The 19,864-nt window shown below is 42.9% G+C and overlaps 1 protein-coding gene across 1 annotated transcript in view; it reads right to left on the bottom strand.

The window, feature by feature from the left end:
• The window catches only part of LOC133502037 (neural-cadherin-like), a 147,171-nt gene that overhangs the window by 32,805 nt on the left and 94,502 nt on the right, over nt 1–19,864 (bottom strand). Inside the window, exons 14-22 of the mRNA XM_061822361.1 lie at nt 19,326–19,453; nt 15,472–15,658; nt 9,646–9,789; nt 8,143–8,426; nt 6,053–7,661; nt 5,312–5,405; nt 3,507–3,691; nt 2,502–2,731; nt 1,761–2,038 (exon numbers count right to left, since the gene is read on the bottom strand). Of these exons, the coding sequence (XP_061678345.1) occupies nt 1,761–2,038; nt 2,502–2,731; nt 3,507–3,691; nt 5,312–5,405; nt 6,053–7,661; nt 8,143–8,426; nt 9,646–9,789; nt 15,472–15,658; nt 19,326–19,453 (3,139 nt within the window). The remainder of the gene's footprint in view (nt 1–1,760; nt 2,039–2,501; nt 2,732–3,506; nt 3,692–5,311; nt 5,406–6,052; nt 7,662–8,142; nt 8,427–9,645; nt 9,790–15,471; nt 15,659–19,325; nt 19,454–19,864) is intronic.

Raw genomic sequence — 19,864 nt, 5'->3', positions numbered from 1 at the left:
ACCAGTGCTCTAACCACTGAGCTACGGGGGCTCCGATTTTGAAAGAAAAAAAGCTGTTTGATGTGGATACCTGTTACGTTTCACATCACGCGGGGCTCCAACTGATTCTGGATCTGAGCAAGTTGTGTAATCTCAAACATACTGACACATTTTTTTAAGGCGCAAGAAATCTTATAGCAGTCAGTGTTTTCATAAAATCTCTGCGTAAATGTGTGTATAATTATTTTTGAAAATATATTTTGAATCAACTGGGAATCTGTCTACTTTTTACGCAATTAAAAAAAATCTAAGGTCCGTTTTTTTTTTCCTCCATGAATGTGTCCAAGTGCACAAAGCAAGATCCATAAAGACATTGTTGGATTAACTTAGTGCAGAACAATCTGCGAGCACTGACCTCGACCTCAAGCCCATCAAATTCTTTGGGGATGAAGTACGAGAGAGAATACGAGCCTGAGCAGGATGCCCAACATGAATTCTCATTTACTTCCAGTTCCTAGAAATATAATAGTGTTTTGTTTCTACTCCATAGAAGTTAAGGTAACATTGCTAAATGACAGTGTTGGTCAGAATGGATAAAATCATAAAACCTCAACCTCAGAAGAGCTATGCATCAACGATGAAACACCTCATTTAATCACTGTGATGGAGGAGATGGACTGGTTGATCTCTTCTTGTCTCCTGCTCTGGCGGTATATGAGACAAGGTGGCACTGCTGATAATGCCACAGTCATCTATTTCCATGCAGCATCAGAGAAAGACTGCGAGGATTGAGGCTGTTAGAGCAAGGCTGCTGTTTATTCTGCAGAGGGCCAACACATGTCAGGAATACTGATCTATACTCAGCTATAGAGGAGGCTAATGCAGAGTTTGGTGTAATGCATGCATAGTGTATGTTCATAGCAAACACAACCTTTCACTTTTTCAGTGCTCAGACTCATGAGCGCAATACTTGAGTGACTCAACTGAAGTGATATTTTTCTCGATTGAGCTATTTAATCAATAACTGTCAGGAGCTGCTTGTTAAATTATGTGCAGATAAAAGTACCAAAAAATACACGTTTGGGCTTTACTCTTTTCATAGCAGAGCGTTTGCAACACATATATAGGGAGATATTCTTCTCACAACAAGGGCTCAATGCAGTAGCACAGCTACAACACAGCCAACTTGAAGATAAGAGGAGAAAATGGCTTCTGTGCATCCTGGCTTTGAAGAATATGGCTCTGACAAACTCATAAGTTCATGTAAATGGAATTAAATGAGATTTTCAGAAGTTGTGAGCACGGGGGGAAGGAGGGGGTGCAAGTTGGATTAATCCCCCTGCCCTATATTTATTTAATCAGGGCATTAGTGTTAGCGTTGAACAAACTACGTGCTGAGTCCTCTGAGTCGCATAGAGACCGCACATTTGAACGTTTTCTCGATAATTACAGTTATCTTGTCAAGTTTTACGGTTTACGTTCATGACTGTAATGCAAAGGCTATAATTTTTCCTTACTTAGGACAAGCGAACATTGCAGTAGTCATAAAATGTGAAGCGAAGAATACCTGTAGATATATGCCGTACTTTATGGGTAGAAGTGCTTTGAAAGGACTGCTACTCAATATTTCACTGACAACACACCACAGCAGCTCTAGCAAAGTCAGGTCAAAGTACAGGTGAAAGATTTTTATCATGAGAAGTGTTGGGATTTCTGGCCCCACTGTCACTAGATCGAAGTAAGCTGCAAGAGAGGAGAAGCTACTCTCATTCTGGCCTCACCTGTAACCATTCTGGGCATCAATACAGGTTCCTCCATTAAGGCAGGGGTTAGTGGAATATGAGGAGCAGCTTTGGTGAGTCATTTCTCTGGCGCTGCAACCGCAAATGGCCGCGGTGGCCACTTTTACCGAGACTAAGGATAACGCATCCCCATCTACCAGGGTTGGCGAGTCGCCGACGGTCAGCTGTGTGGTGCATCCACCCGATGCTTTACAGTCAGTGTGCACGCACTCCTCCACCTGCACCTGGCTCACATTAACACGCAGCAATGATTGCAGCTGCAGAGGAAATGGGGAAGAAAGACAAAGGAGGCATTAATGGGTCGCGAAATTATTGTCAGTGAGCATACAAGGTGTAGTATCTCTAGAGTTGACAGTGATGTGAAATGCTACTGTAATGAGCATGCGGAACAACGAGACGATCACTTTTGCAACTAATCCACGACAATAACATAGACATCTAGTCTACATACATTCAATTGTTTGAATATTCGATAAAGGTTTGTCATGGAAGTGGCATCTGTTTAGTTTTGATAGGGGAGTTAAGCAATGTAAGACCAAACTTTGAGGAAAGGCAACGTGACAGAGGAACGAAGAGGCCAGAAGAGAAAAAAAAGAAAATGTTGGTGTGAAATCGGTGGGTATAATATGCTATTTCATCCCTTTCCCTCAAACCACCAAGTGTACTGTTAAATCTTCAAGCATTTTTTTTCCCATTTACTTTGTAAATTGGGATGAATACCTTCTTCTTATGCGCAGCAAGAACCCCATGCAGCCTCTCTGAATGCATGTAGCCTGTATCAGACACGACATAGAAATGGATGTCCACCGATTTCTCCCCACTGTCAGCGATGCTGAAAATGTTAATGTTGCCTGCTCTAACAGACAGGGTCTCAGACAGGAAGTCCCAGAGTGTCTCCAGCCGACTCCTCCTCTCGACACAAGAGTCGATAAACTCTCTTGTGGTTATGCCTTTGGTAGACAAAGAGAGGAAAGGTTCACAGGATATGAATGAAAGGTTCGTCAATGACAACTACAGAGTACATCAAAGCCTACAGAGTTTGCAATACTATTAGCGCAACAGTTACTCCAACTCACTATTGATCATGCTACATTTAACACACTCATATGAGGCCAAGACGAATCCTTTGATTCTGGAAGGAAATGCATATTACCCCCATCACCCGCCCACCCCGCACCCAAACACGCATACACTTATATTAACAGATTTCCTCTGAGAGAGGAAAATTAAAAACCAACTGAGTGTGCGTTGAAATTTGCTTGCAAAATAAATTTTCCAATATGTGGAGAATATGTCTATCTTTAATCTTGCAAAATGATAATGACTTGTCACAGAGGCTTTCATAATCGTCTTTAACTCTGATCTCAGATTGGCTTTTAAATGTCAAGGACTTTACCTCGCATTGCCAATTTGACCTTTATCACTGATTTGTGAAGACAAAAACTGAAAAATGAACACTTTAAAATGTTACAGCAAACAATCCAATGGATGTTTCACAAAGCTCGCTCAATATTAAAATGAAATTGTTTACAATGAAAATGCCCAACAGAATACTATTTTAGTGGAACTGCAGCAGGTTTGACAACCTGATAATCACAAAGTGAAAAGTGCAATGATGGTCAGATCATGCTGCCTCTTTCATGATGAGCCTCAAAAAGACATCAAATGAAATAGAGTTGTACGGTGTTGTTGTTTTTTTCTTCATAGCAACAGAACATATATTACCAGTCAAACGTAGAGAGGCAGATGACAGAATCGCCTTTTCCTCCAGATCTCTCACATGGACTCTAATCCCGGACATCACATCGGGCCACACGCCATCAGACACGCCAACCCTCATCCAGTAACTCCCTACTGGTGGGTTCTGTCGAATAGTCAGCAGTCCTGAACTTTGGTTCACTCTGAAATATCTGTTGATTGTGAGAAGAAAGCTCAGGTTAACCGGAATATATGAGTTTTTTTTTTATTTTTTATTACCTTACCTAAAGCCCCCTCTGGGAAAACTTCAACAGTCACCTCTGGATTTGAGCTCTACCATGCACCACACCAGTTTTGTTTTGTTGATTATCTCTTTTAGAGATGGAAAATACCTGACAGATGGCATCTTTACAACTTGATCTTTTTTTCATTCCAAGGAATTATTCCAGTAATAATGACGCACAAAACAACAGTGAGGAAATGCGAAAACAAAGGCTAATCTTTTACCCCTAAAACCTTCTAAAATACCTGGGTATTTCTCATGGTAAGTGTCAGGAAATGGTGTATGAATAAACGAATTTGCAGCTGGATTTCTTATCCGATAATCGGATTTTTAAATAATGAGTAGATGCATAAGGTCCCTGGAGGAGCTTCACAGTGCATTTATTGTTGTTTCATCTGTGATTATCATTGAACGTGAACTTGAATTTTTTTTGTTCCTTTCTTTATCATTACTTTCTTTAAAGACCCCGAAAAGGTACTCCCGAAATTTCTTGTAAATTTGAGACACCACAGAGGTTGGTTTCGGAAGGCTGCCAAATTTGAATAACAATAAGAAGAAAACAAATATATAAAATATAGCACCTAAATATTGAAACCCCCGCCCCCCCTACCAGGTCAGGCTTCCATCCAGCCATTCATTCAATTTCTGTACCACTTATCCTCACTAGGGTCGCAGGGATTCCGAAGTCTATCCCAGCTATCTTTGGGCGAGAGGCAGGATACATCCTGAAAAAAAGAACCATTCGCACTGATATTCCCACCAACAGGCTATTTTAGTCTTCAATCAAGCCACCACGCATATTTCGGGGATATGGGAGGAAATCAGAGTACCTGGAGGAAACTCATGCAGGCACGGAGAGAAGTTGCAAACGTAATACGTGGCACCGTTAATGCACATATGACACAAGATCAAGTGAGGCAGGTGACCCAATGCTGTACTGGTGAACTTGCTAACCTTAGTTAGTTAGCTCAGTTAGCTCATTAGCTTGTGAGGTAAGGGAAGCGTTGTGATAGCCCACACAGAGCTTGGGTGTGGTGAGTTAGACAGGCTCCAATGCTGTTGCGGCGGATTGGGGGTTACTACTAATTTAACACTAACTGCATTGAAAATCCACAAAAAAAGCTTTTATGGTGGCCACAAAACTCTGTAAAACTGAGATGGTGCGAAGGAGTTTAAAGCTATAGCTCAAGTCAGTGGTAAATTTGGTCTTTATTTTCTGCACTTATATTCAAACATATGTGTATAGCATGCATTTAGAAACAAATTATGCAACTGACTTTACAGGGTCTTTGATGTTAATCATGCCTGATTAAGTGCATTATTAGTATCAATTTAAGTGTTTTGATACATTAGTGTGTGTTTAAGGTAACATGAGTTTAAGCACTTACTAATTATATGTCAAGTCAAATTATCCCAATGATACATAGAGCAACACATTATAAATCAGGCTGAATTCAATCCAATGGCAACTGCCAGTGGCAGTTAAATCTTCTCAGGTAGGAGGCAGGTTTTCCTGAAAAATTCAATGATTTTGAGTCAAGGTCCTTACTTGGCCGCACTTGTCTCAAGAGTGTAGGTCTTGTTGTCCCAGTCATCTGGATCTAGCACATATACCTTCCCCAGTGACAAATTTGCCATCCTTCCTGTTCAAGGTAAACACACACACATACACGTCCATTGTTTTGAAAAGAGTTCTGCTGATGCCAACACCTTCTTATCTTGCATTCTTGTCTACTTATTATGATCATAATTGTGGAGCCTACTGCTAGGATGAATAGGCTCCCAGCGCACCACTTCACAGAGTGTGGAGCTTCAGGAAGCCGGCCTATCTGTGTATGGATTATGTTATTATCATGCTGCAGTGCCAGAGTAGTGAAGCATTCTGGATGAGTCATACAGCTCCTGTTTTCCACCATTACTAGTACTTTAAGGCAGTTTTGCATGCAAATAAAATATCAACACGCTTACTTAATTAACTTACTACAGCATACTGACCAAAGAAACACAAATAGAGTTATGATGACTTTACATTGTAATGTAATATTCAGAGGAGCTTTGGGTTCGGAAGACAAGGATGCACAACGTTATTTAGAAAATATTTGAAGAAGACACACTAAACAACTACAATGTAATAGAAACTCCAAAATTAAAATTCCAGATTGCCCAGAGCAGCTACTGAAGTAAAAACATTTACATTCAGCTGTAGCCTTCTTTTCATTTCATCAATCAGTCAATTTGTTTCTAGAACAAAGGGGAAGGATGAAGATATGAAAGCAAATCAACAACTCACCTCTGCGACTATACACGTAGACATCTTTTTCCCCTGCTTGATGGGCATTATCATTCTGGTCACCAATGGTTATCGTGAGTGTACTTGTGGCAGTCATTGGTGGATAGCCGCTGTCAATCATAACCACTGGCAAGATGAACTTGCTTTGCCGTTCCCTGTCAAATCTGCGTAGTGCTGTGAGGGTGGCTGAGCCATTCCCGTGATCCTGAAGGTGAAAATCAGCGGAATAGGTTGAAGGTAAGGAGATGAGAAAAGGAGGCCCATGCTCTGGGGAATCTCGATCCACAATCTGAAGTAGTGTTGAGGTGGTGTTGAGCTTCACCACTTGAGGTGCCGGACTGTTTTCCCACACCACAGGACTGTAGAATGTCTCGAGTTCTGGAGCGTTGTCATTCACATCTAACAGTGGTAAGTACAGCATTACACTGGCAGTCTGGGCTGGGCTACCTTGGTCGATTGCTAGTACAACCAAATCATAACTGGCCACTGCCTCCCGGTCAAGTGGCCTGGTGACTGTAATAATACCAGATTGGCTCACTGTAAAATGTCCATAGGGGTCAGATGGAGGAAGAATACTGTACGAAATCTGCCCATTTGATCCTGAATCAGAGTCGGTAGCGACCACTTGGATGATTGTGGTTCCTACAGCTACATCCTCGCTCAAAGGGGTGGGAAGATGAGAGCGCTTGGCAAACACAGGGGCATTATCATTCTCATCCTCAACTAGAATCAGACACTGGATAAGGCTAGAGAATTCGGGGTCTTCTACTTTGATAGTTAAGTTAAATTTTTGCTCTCCTGGCTTCTCAAAGTCCAGCTTCCTCTTCAATTTCAGAACACCCATCTGTTCATGTCTGTGACTAACCATATAGAACTGTTGTTCTGGGTCTCCATCTATCACAGAAAATGCCAGTTGACCATATGCATCGGCATCAGGGTCCACGGCACCCAACTCCAGAATGGTAGTGTCCACATCAGCATTCTCAGGCACACAGGCAGCACACATTTCCTCCTGAAACTTTGGTATATGGTCATTAATGTCTGTTAAAATGATGGTAGCGGTTGCTGTACTTGCCATTCCCCCTCCATCGTAGGCCTCCACAACAAGTCGGTAAATATCTACTAACTCCCGGTCCAGCCCATCAGATGCCACTGATATTGTGCCAGTGCTGGAATCCATAATAAAAAGGTCTTCATTGTTAGTGTTCTGCACATTTTCAGTAATTTGGTAGGTGAGGATTGCATTCTCGCCTACGGCAGCATCATCAAGGTCTACAGCCGTCATTTCCACAACAAAGGTTCCAGGAGGTGAATTTTCCCGTATGCTACTAAGGCAATTGTCTGGCAGGCAAGAGAAGGTGGGTGAATTGTCATTGATGTCCCACACATTGATGATAACATCCGTGAAACCGGTTAATCCCTCGCCCTCCTCATCTGTTGCCATGACTACAAAGCGCCAGACAGCACGCTCTTCTCGGTCCATAGTGCGCTGGGCATACATCTCACCGGTGATGTCGTTGATCATAAAGTGTGACTCTGCCCCTTGGCCGTGGATCGAATATCGTATGGCCCCCTGGTCTGCATCTTTGTCTGGGTCTGTTGCTGTTACCTGTAGAAATAAAAACAACACCAGGAATTAGATTTTTTTGATTTTTATCAAGATCATCTTTGATATTATTGATTTTTAGTTGCTTCCTTCAAGTAGAACAGGCAAGGTCATCAATACTTTTAAAAACTCTCTTACTTTTTAAGAGTGACTAAGTCCTGCTTTGTCCTAACCTAAAAAAAAAAAAATCTAGTAGCTTCAGAGTAGAAGATCATTCCAGTTGTGTCATCCATTTAATAGACTGGTTATGCTGTGCAGGAAGGTAAAGCCAATCCCGACAATCATCACACCATGTACACTTAGAGACAGGGAACCATTCTTATACAGTATACTGTACATTTCCAGCAAAGAACCGACACAAGCAGACTGGGAACATGCTAACTTTACCAAGAACATTTCTCTGTGGAATCAGCAGTGTTCATCACTTCGAAACGGTGCTGGCTAAAGTGTAAAACCTCTCAGCACTGTAATGCAAGTATCTTACCTGCAGCACAAAGACCGGAGAACCTTCAAGTTCCTCTGTGATTGATCCATAGTATTCATTCATGGAGAAGACTGGTGCCTCATCGTTTTTATTTACCACTGTGACCACTGCAGCTGCATAGTCTTCCCACTTTCCATCTGAGGCAAGAACCAGCAGTTTGTACCTCTTCTGCTGTTCATAGTCCAGTGGCTGTGCGATGAATATTGTCCCCACCTCTGGCTCTATGTCGAAAACACCCCCTTTGTTCCCAGATGTTATTTGGTAGCGCAACTTTGCATTGGCCCCTGTAAGAGGAATCACAAAAATACACAAAGACATGAAATGACTATGCTGATTCTGATGTTAAGCAGTTACAACTCATGTACAATGATGTTCAGCAGTTTTAACTCATGTACAATGTTTGTGCACTTTTTGCCAGGAACAACCAGTGAGTGTCCGGTCAAGGTTATGAGACTTCAATTCCTCCAAGATGTAAACATTTGTCCTTTTCCAATCATCCATTTCTTGTTTTGAATACTTTACTTTGAACCTCATGTTCTCAGCTTCAATCATCTAATTTGAAAAAGAAAACCAGACAAAAGTAAAAGTAGGCATGCCAAGAAAACAATCCACTGTGGTAGTGCTGTCTTGGGAATGGTTTTAAAGCCCTAACCGAGGGTTAGGGGTGTGTAGTGAATATCTAAACTCGCCCCCTGTCTCTCTGACTACATGCAGAATATTCAATCAAAGTCTTGACATTGGAACAGATAAAATAATCTCCTGGAATCTACATTATTTGCTTTCCCTCACCCTCTTGGGTTAAAGTAGCTCCAATCCCATGTAAATACTGTAATCTCTACTATTAACATAACCAGAGCTGACAAAGTGCACCCAGTCTCCCATTGAGATCTGACAGGCTTAAAGCGGTCAAATCCAGGGTGGAGTTTTTAAACATGATAGATTGAGCATTGAAGTGCAACATTGCAACACTTTAATATTGGGGGTTGGTGTTATTCCACAACTATTCATCATTAGTGATGCAGTTCAGCATAAGCCGCACCCCCTCTCATCATAAATACTTGCTTAAACGTGTCTGATAAAGGGATCTCAGTCTAGTACTGTATGGAGGACGAGAAACTGCTTTAATGCTTAAATCCCACCCACCCACTGAGTGGGATCTTGTCACTCTTTTTGAAACATATGTGCATCAATGCATTACCAAACCATGAGTGCTTCTAAATCCAGTGCACTAAAACGGTGTCGGCAAAGTGATTCCAGAGGGGTTAAGACTGCTCATGGGGTCATTTTATGCATGTCGCTTCCTTTTTTTTTTTTTTTTTTTGAGGACTCTACTTGGCACACAGGACTCCAAACATAATTTCTGTATTTTTAGAGCATGTCATCTAGAAAAAAAAGCTAACAAAATGTTTACAGTTATCTGTTTTGTTTGAGTTTCATCTGTAAGAAGTGTCATGAGTAAAGTCTTCTTTGTTCCTCCCCGCCTGTTTGCCTCATCAGGCATACCTTCATCTTCATCATTAGCACTGACAGTGACAACAGCCAGACCCACATCTGCATCCTCATCCACGGCCACTTCATAGAGCCTCTGAACAAACGCTGGCTTGTTGTCGTTGACGTCGCTGATGAAGACGCGAACATATGCCGTGTCTGTGGCAAAAGGAGAGAATGGCGACAGAGAAATATAAAAACACACAGCAGCATAAATTCAGGCACCGCTTTGACAGACATTTATGTGCTTTCTTCTCTTATTTGTTTACAACAGAGTACAAAATAAAAACCATTATCACACAGAAGTGCCATTTGCCTTGGCACAATGTGACATGTTAACATGGATGTCTGGCAGAGCGCTATTATGAAAACTGGAGTACATTAGAAACTATTGGATTTAGGATGTTATTTTTTTCACGCGGCTAATGAATAAATGCAGACAATTCCCTACTTTTTAGCAGACTTCTAATTAGCAAAACAAAACAAAACTGTTGGGAAGTTTGACTGGTGGCTTTGTCTTATCTGTACCTCGCTCATTTGATCACTACGTTGTTGACTTTACTGTTCAAAATAGAGTAAAGTATCTGTCTTTACTTGTTTTTCCATACCCCCCTCCTCTTGTGTGCGATAATGACAAAAGACAGGTAATGTTTGCAGAGGAGAGAAGCCTTTCTGGATGTCAGAGATGTGTTGCAAAAGACACAGCTAAGGCAGATTGTAAATTCTAAGCAGGCCAGCCAACCTGAGAGTGAAGGCTTTCCTGTTTCAAAACATCAGACCTTACACATAATGCCATCTTCACAAACATGTGCACTTTGGAATTTAAACGTCATATTCACGTCGCTCTTGATACAGAAAGAGGATTTATGACTCCCAAAATGCCACTCACACTGCCTTTTAAACAAAAAACACTGTATTAATTGAAAATTTAGCAGTGCAAATTACAACAGAGGGAGAGGGGAGACACTTCTCAGCTGTTTACACAGAAAGGAGCATGAAGTAGCATGGTCATGGAGGAGGAATGCATCCAATTAAGATTCACAAGGCCCTCAGTGTAAATGAAAGTAATGCTAATGAGTGCTGTTTTCAACAAAAGTTCAACATTGGATTTAAATTTTAGCTATTCAGTGAACTTGGAGTACTTGCAGAAAGGCAGTGGTTAATTCAGACTCAACTATATTTGAAACGGCATGAGAATTTAAAATGTTTATCTGATTATAAAAACGGGTAGTGAACAATGATGAGCTAAACAGGTTGAAAGATAAACCATGTCTCAAGGTCTTGTTTTATGTGAGACAAAACATGCTTTTGGTGGGTGGAAGATTTCATTCAATAAAATTAGGTACAATTACGTTCTGAATAATATCAATGATATAGTGATTAGATATAGTGAGGAGGACCTGTATCTCAGTGGTTAGAGCACTGGTTTGGTAAACCAGGGGTTGTGGGTTCATATCCTGCTGGAGCCTCCACTCCCTGAGAAGGGTTGTGTCAGAATGGTCAACCGGTGTAAAAATTGTGCCAAACATATTTATGAGTTCATCTGAGATGACACACTGTGGCGACCCCGAAAGGGACAAGCCGAAAGAAACACACACATAGTGATTTAGTGAGAAAACTAACATCCATATATCTTTCCTTTTTATAAATGCAAGTGCATTAGGATCAACACTTTTCAATCATCCATCCATCCATTTTCTGATCCATTTTCTGAGCCGCTTCTCCTCATAAGGGTTGCTGGAGTGCTGGAGCCAATCCCAACTGTCATTCGTCAAGAGGCGGGATACACCCTGGACTGGTTGCTAGCCAATCGCAGGGCACATGGAGACATACAACAGTCCCACTCACAATCACACCTAGGGGCAATTTTCAGCCTCCAATTAATGTGTTTCAATCCATATCCATATAGTAAGTTTCTTTCGGCTTGTCCCTTTCAGGGTCGCCATATTGCAATTACAGTAAATAGCACTTTTCTTGGTATTTAAAGGCACTACAATTTCACAGATTATTCATTCAGTCCTCAGTCACACCCCAGTGATAGTAATCTACTTGTGTACTCACACCTGCCCCGCCGCAGTCTGACTGACGTGTGGCTGCCATTCTTTACCTACTGACACTCGGACCATTCATTCGGTGGCAATGTGGGTTTAGTGTCTTGCCCAGGGACAAAACGACAACATGCACTTGGGCAGGGATGAGAAACGGCGACCCTTCGGTTACTTTCTGCACCACGGCAACCACAAAATACAGAGGAACCTCGATAAAATGGACCTTAATGTAACGAATATCAGGTATAACAGACTGTTGGGACTGAAAAGTTTGGCCAAAAATAGTTTTCATTGAGCATTTAAACTGATGTTGACAGTCTGTTAGTTCCACAATTGCCCAATATTATTTACTGGCACTGGGCCATAATGCAGGCAAAGATCGGGAGTGATGTATTTCCGGGGCACAGATATACAATATGACTACCAGTAGATCCAGTTCCAAAAGATATGCCTCCCATGCCTATGTGGTGGCCATCTTGAATGTGTGTGGTGTGTGTGTGTGTGTGTGTGGTGTGTGTGTGTGAGAGAGAGAGAGAGAGAGAGAGAGAGAGAGAGAGAGAGAAAGAGAGACAAAGAGAAAGAGAGACAGAAAGAAAGAGAGAGACAGACAGTCAGAGAGAGAGAAAGAGAGAGAGAGAGAGCGAAAGAGGCATGGTGGCACTGTGAATTCAGGAATACAAAATGCTATTTTATTCTGTAGAGTAAGATTTTTTTTTTGTCAAGCAGTTTGTCTTTGGCAACATATTTGGAATTAGAAAGAACACAAATTCCTCGTGGCTCATGAAAGCCACTCGTCTATGATATTTACTCTACATCAACAATGTCACCATGACCAAGCATGGAAGCATGGTAAATTTGGATTAAATATGACGCTTTTAAAGATTTTCTTGCTTTTTAATTTTTGCATTATTTTTTTTAAATGTCATATTTCATTCTATTTCATGTTTTACTTAATGTTTACCACGACTTTGGGCTGTGCTGTGCATGTTAGCCCAAAATCCTGATAAACAATTTTGTATGGGTGTGTAAGGCCTAAAAGAAAAGTGATTCCATTATACGAGTATAAACGATTACCGTATATCGCATGACCCCCCCCCCCCCCCCCCGCACGCACCCACACCTTATTAGTCCATTCTATCGAAGTTCCACTGTACGAAAAACGTCAAATTTTTTCTGACCAAGTGAAACGAGTAAGACTGGCCATAAAATACTGTGGTCATATTTCTTAACAAACACAAGCATTATTGTATATAAGCTGAAAACCTTACAATTTTGCTTTTATTTGGAACGAGGAATTGATATTTACGTTACTTTTTCTCACAACTGAGAACTGCTTCGCTTCTGTGTTATTTAGAGTCAGACAAATTTTGGGTCCTTGTTGGAAAAAAAGATATTCTGAAGAGTGTACAAATCAAGAGTGAAACCACCAGTAGACAAAAATTGGTATAATTTTGTAAACTGGTGAATACAGAATTGTTTGTTTATTTTCTTCCCTGTGGGAGCTGTACTTCGACGATCCCTGAAAACTGAATTCAGACAAAAAGTGATTGTGAATACAGTGAAGCAGGATGGCATAAGGATCATAGGATGGGCATGTTTGTCATACAATGGCCTTTTTATCACAAAACTGGGATCATAAATCACCTTGTACAAGTACAGATATTTCAAGACAATAGGATGTCTTATGGCAAGGAATAAATGCTCTTGAAATGACTGTTTCCACAGGATGACCCGGAAAGTCCCCAAACACGCTGGTAATCAAGCAGCATTTTCATTCCAGATGAAAAAAATGAATGTCCTGGAGTGGCCTGGAATGTAATCTGATAGAAACCTTATGAGGTGACAACTGAGAAATGAAGAAAAGTTGTGGAATTCAGGCCAATAGTCATGGACTGGAGTAAAAATAAATCGGTGCTAGAAATTGGTTGACTTGATGTAACTAACATGGGAAACTTTTCTCAAGCAGTTGTTTTGCAACCAATTAAAATACTGTTGTCTCTCGTGTATAATGCACTTTTTTTTGTCTCTAAACAATTGTCAAGTCAATAGTGACCATTTTGCATGGGTATAAGGGAAAATGAAAGAAATGTTCTCATTTTATAAATGTAGGCCCCCCATCAAGAAGAAGAATACAAAAGGTGTAGCGTACACTTAGATTCCATTATAAAAAGTGTTACATAAGATTGCATGTATGTACATTTATACTCCTAAGTTTACATCCCCAGCCAGAATTTGTGAACTTGTTCTTTTTTGTTATCCCACTGATGACTGAACAACCATCATTATTTTCCTTTCGGTTATTTTTTGTATAATGATAATGCTTTTCTGAAATGCTTGACCCTTAAATTTGATTCCCATTAAAATACAATTAAGTGTGTTTCCTTCATGTCTTTAAATAATTGGACACATCTTTGGAATTCAGTCATTTTTGAGACTATATCAGACTTTGTTGCCAATCAAGTCTGCAAAAAGAGGTTGCCAGCCTGCATGGATTGCTACTCGCGAATTAAAAAAGACAGGTAACCTAATTTAACAGGTTAGCTATCTGGTAAACATTGTGTTTCATGGACTGGTTTCGCATCAAAGGCACACAAAACTTTCTTGTTTTCCTCTCTGTTTACTACTACTACTACTAACTACTACTACTACTAACGACGGAAGATTAGAGCAGAAAGTAGCACAATGTCAATCACAGAATGCACAAGTGGTCAGTTGTGGAGATTTAAAAAAATACAGGTTCGGAGATGTTTGCTGGCAAGATGAAAGAGACGGTGCTAGAAAATGCCATGTGCATTATAGGGTCGAGTATTGGATCACTTTGCATGATGATAACGCCGATTAAAAAAAAAAAAAACATTGACAAAAGTGCATTCCATGATTGTTAATTACAGTACAAACACTGAGTAGCTTTGTTTGCATATAGTTTTCATACCACTGAACGTGTTTATCGAAGTGTCACCATTAAAATGTCATCTGTTCTGCTGCCTGTGTGATAAAGCTGTCTGCACATTTTTTATTTAAATTGAGACCAGCAGCATATGAAACATAACCTTTAATCTAATGGCAATTGTAAATTGTCCAGAGGCAGTGCTTCAAAATAAAATTGTTTAATCCTGAGTGCAGCCACTCTCGTTATGACACACATGTGGAAGCAACTACATGATTTATTTTTACTTCTCTCAAAAATATTTATTTTTCCTCCAAATAAGCTGTACAGGTTATGTGTTACATTAAACTTTAAAAAAAGTTGCGAAAATACTTATTATTTTGTATACTGTATGGCTCTTTTTTAATCGCGATCTTTTAAGAACTGTATGATTTTCGAGGCAGTCAACACAAACTCAACATCACAGAGTGGTCAAAAATAAAGTTGAATTAAATTGAGTTTGAAATACAACTTAAAAACAATTTAGTGCAATAAAATGAATAAATCAGAATTTCAGTTGTACAATCTTCTTTTAGATGTGAATACTTTTTTTGTGTTTGTCGTGGAAAATAATATATTCCTACTCCAATATATATAGTGGGGCAAAATTGTATGACTTTATTTAGCTTAACAGACATTTTATACCAATAACTTGACTCATCTTGCTTTAAATTTTGTGGCGACTTGACTCTTGTTTTTTTTTTTTTTTTTTGCTTTCCCCCACAGTTACTAGATACTTGCTTGAGACTTGTAGGTTATGACTTGAGACTTATAGATGCAGTCAGTGACTTACTCCCACCGCTGAGATTTGGAGGTTTGGTTATGTTTTTTAAACATTATTAGAAATAAAACAGTCCAATTAGTTACCTGAGTTTGGCTGTTTGTTCTTGCCAGGCCGAGCAGATTCTTGTCCATCCACTGACTGGACCTCCAGCAAATAGGAGCTGCGGGCCTCACGGTCAAAAACGGCCTCGGTGTAGATGACCCCAAGTTTGGGTTCTATTCGGAACAACTGATGGTCACCACTGTTGTCACTCAGGAGAGAGTAAGTGATCTGCGGATTAAAGAAAGTGCTGTGATGAACCCAATGATGCTTTTGATATCCAATTTAATGTTTCTTTTCTGGAGCGATTTTCATGATGGCAGCAGAGTGGCTGATTGGTGTTTACAAGTTGTCCTTGTGCCTACTTGGAATTTCGCCGGGTACTCTGGTTTCAACCCACGTCCCAAATACATGCATGGTATGTTGACTGCAGACTCTAAATTGCCCAGACGTTTGAACATGATTGTGAATGTTTGTTTATACAGTATGTGACCTGCAATTATTTGCCTGGTCAACGGTTCAGGGTGTACCCTGCCTCTAACATGCAGTTAGCTGTAATGGGCTGCTCCACCATACCCATATATATGTTTGTATGCATTTAATAAATGGATGATATTGAGTGATGTTACAGAACATTGACATGAATGGGGAGGTTTCTAGAAATCTCTTTAGTGTGCTTTCAAAATAGTTTCTAAAGCATCACCAATCTTTTTGAAACTGACCATGACTTCTTGTATGCTGATTCATGCAAAGGGCTATAAATGTCATAAAAAATTCTGAAATAACGAATTTGTTCACATTACATTTAAATATATGTTATTACTAATTAACAATATTCCTTTATGGATCTCTATGAAGACACTGATCATGTTAATGATTCCTAACAACAGTTATCATTATCAACAAAGCAATATGCAACACTATATTTATACATCTCTCCAAGTGTTTATATAAAATTTCTAGGATATCACAATTTCCCATCACTGGTGAGCTATTTTTAGAGAAGACCCATTGGTGGTCCTTAGAGGTGACCTGCTCCTCACCGGCAGCATGTTGGTAACCCCTTCCGAGTTCTCAGAACTGTGAGGTAGACTTCTCTATCCAGTCGGCCACCGTGCCACCATCATATACTGTCATGATCCTGCCGCTCCAGCACGAGCTGTGCGGGTGCCCACACGGGTGCGCTGATTGGGAGGTGCACACCTGCGCCTCATGCAGCCTGATTATGCTGTGGATTTATATGACCCCGATGACAACTGCCCGGCGCCAGTTCGTTGATCTTCATGTCCCGTTCGTGTGCCCCGGTATCCCTGATCGAACCTGTGTGTACCTTCGCATGTTCTCCGACCAACCTTGTAAGCCTGACTCCTTTGATACTTCTGCCTGCGTTGATTGTTCCCCTGTGTACCGACTCCTGCCTGTCCGCTCATCTGCTCTCTTCGCTCGACGTCCCAACTACCGCTGCTGCACCGGACTGCCTGCTCGATCCCCTACCTCTGCATATAATAAACGTGTCTCCTTGAACTACCTTGCATCTTCCGAGTCCTGCATTTGGGCCCTACTCTCGTTCTGATGGGACGTGACAGAACGAACTGGCCCCAACAGGACCCAGCAGGAAAGACCCGGCGTCGCCGGGACCGACGCAAGGTAGACCGTCTGCAGGAGGACCAAGCCTGCCCGATCCGGGTAGGCTCCCTGACGCCCTCCGCTTCCGTGTCTTACGCTCCGCCAGCGAGGTATGAATACGTCCCGAACATGACCCGTCCGGCTCCTCATATTCTTCTGGACTATGACTTTTCGGAATATGAGGAGGACCGTGATTTGTATGACCAGCTGCCGGAGAACGACTCCGATTATTCTGATTATGAATCTGCTCGTCCGATCTTTCATCCCAGTCAGTTTGTTTTCACCTCCCCGCGTGTCCAGCACCCGAGCGACTTCGCCCTGTAGGTCCAAGTACACCAATCTGTACGAGGGAACCCGCTTGGCCATCTACCCAGGACCTCCAGAGGAGACGCCCCGGCCGGGCGCTCCCTTGTGCCTCCCGCTGCGCGGCAACTAAGACACAGTCCTCCCACTCCTCGCCGGCAACGGCGAAACTCGCAGACCCGCAGCTGGTGGCGAAGCTTCCAGCCCAAAGGGAGGAGGAGCCGCCAAATCACGAGGCGTTCTACTGTGAAATGCGGGCGGAGATAGAGCGGCAGAGCGCCGAATTGGCGGCTCTTACGGCCCAGGTCCGGCAAGGATTGGCGAACCAGCTGAGCTACGCTGACGTCGCAACGGCGACGGACTCTCTGCTGATGCAGGTTCACGTGGCAGTTGGAACTGACCCGCTCCCGAGACACGCCCACATGTCAGTTTCGACTGACTCTCTGCCTACTCTCGTTCACGTTGCCGTGGAAACCGACTCGCCCCCTCGCCAAGCGCACGCCGCAGTGGGAACGGACTCGCCACCTCACCAAGTGCACGCCGCAGTGGGTACAGACTCGCCACCTCGCCAAACGCACGTAGCTGTGGAAACTGACCCGCCTCCTCGCCATTCCCACGTCGAGGTTTTGGCTGTTCCGAGCAGAGTTCACGCGGCAGTTGGAACTGACCCGCTCCCGAGACACGCCCACGTGTCAGTTTCGACTGACTCTCTGCCGACTCTCGTTCACGTTGCCCTGGAAACGGATTCGCCACCGCGCCACGCCCACGTTGCTGTTTCAACGGATGCACTGCAAGCTCACGTGGCAGTGGGGACCGACCCGATGCCGCCTCACGTTGCCGTCCAGGAGGTGGCGACGTCTCCACAGCCGCTTCTCGTCCGTGCTCTGGAGTACCAGTGGCGACTGGCCCGCGGAAGATCCACACTCCTGCTTCGTCGGCGACCGGCCCGTGGTCGCTCCCCGTTCCTGCTCTGTCGGCGACGGGCACGCCCATACGTTCCCGTCCAGGAGGTGGAGACGGTGACACTGATGCCGCCTTCTCACGTTGCTGTCCAGGAGGTGGCGATGGTGTCGCTGCCTTCTCACGATGCTATCCAGGAGGTGGCGATGGCGATGGGGTCGCTGCCTTTTCATGATGCTGTACAGGAGGTGGCGATGGCGATGGGGTCGCCGCCTTCTCACGTTGCTGTCCGGGAGGTGGCGATGGCGTCGCCGCCTTCTCACGTTGCTGTCCGGGAGGTGGCGATGGGGTCGCCGCCTTCTCACGTTGCTGTCCAGGAGGTGGCGATGGCGTCGCCGCCTTCTCACGTTCCTGTCCAGGAGGTGGCGATGGCGTCGCCGCCTTCTCACGTTCCTGTCCAGGAGGTGGCGATGGGGTCGCCGCCTTCTCACGTTCCTGGCCGACAAGAGCTGGGGAGTTCTGATGAGCCACCCCGGAGCTGGAGAGACTTCGGGATAGTGGCGGTCATGGCTCTGGTCCTTCTCTCCCTCATCCTATTCACTCCAGATGGCTCCCAGCCGCTTCATGACCTGGCCTCGTGGGTGACCAATCCACGGCTGCCTACTGACCAAGCCTCAGTGGCGACCAATCCCTGGTCGTCTTGCAACCACAGCGTGGGAGGTTCTCGTCCGGAGCAGTGGCCTGCCTCGTTCTGGTTCCTGCTTCGCCGTTTGGTTCCCCACAGAGGTCGTCCGCCCGAATCGCCCCGTGGGGACCCTGGTGCTTGGCGTCCGGGTCGTCCTCCTGACCTGTCCACCTGGACGCCTCGCGTTTGGTGGCCTGGAAGGCTACCAGACTAGGGTCCAGGGGGGGGCGGGGCAATTATCAACTGTTGCTGTGTTTTTGCCCGAGCAAAAACTCCTTTGACTATTTTATATTAACATTTACAATTTGGTCCACTAGCGAATTAACTTTTTCTTTGGATTTACTGAAAACACATGAGTAGGCAATGATAGGGACAAGTACAAACCTCTCCATTACGACCCAGGTCTTTGTCATTAGCCAACACCTGGAGAACTGAGGTTCCTATTTGAGCCCCCTCTGTTACTGACGCTTCATAGATGGATGATGTAAAAAACGGCACGTTGTCATTCACATCTTGGGAAAAGACGAGATAATTAGTTGTTAATTTTCAGAAAGTAGTTGAGTGCCAAAGTTCCTGAAACAATGTTTGCCTTTCATATACTCCAGAAGTAATATTTCTCCACATGCATGTAATGTAAAATAAACCATATAATAAAATCAAAGATTAAAACACTTCGAGCAATAGTTTGTGGGCGCCTACCGTTGTACGAAAATTCATACAGTGGCTTTTGTGTTACGAGTAATTATGAAGCCAAATCTTAAGTTATTAAAATGCTGAAATTAAGACCAGAGGGGTAAAAAAAACAACTCTTTTGTTTTTCTTTTTAGAATTATTAAATTAAAATTTGCGTGCTGCAGAAAAAAAGCAAGTGTGAGACTGCAGGCTATCAGTCAACATGGTGAATGTAATGATTTATTGTTAAG

Source organism: Syngnathoides biaculeatus, chromosome 6, assembly GCF_019802595.1.
Source record: "Syngnathoides biaculeatus isolate LvHL_M chromosome 6, ASM1980259v1, whole genome shotgun sequence".
Lineage (NCBI taxonomy): Eukaryota > Metazoa > Chordata > Actinopteri > Syngnathiformes > Syngnathidae > Syngnathoides > Syngnathoides biaculeatus.
The sequence above is the reverse complement of the archived record's forward strand: the minus strand, read 5'-3'. Positions and strand labels throughout refer to the sequence as shown.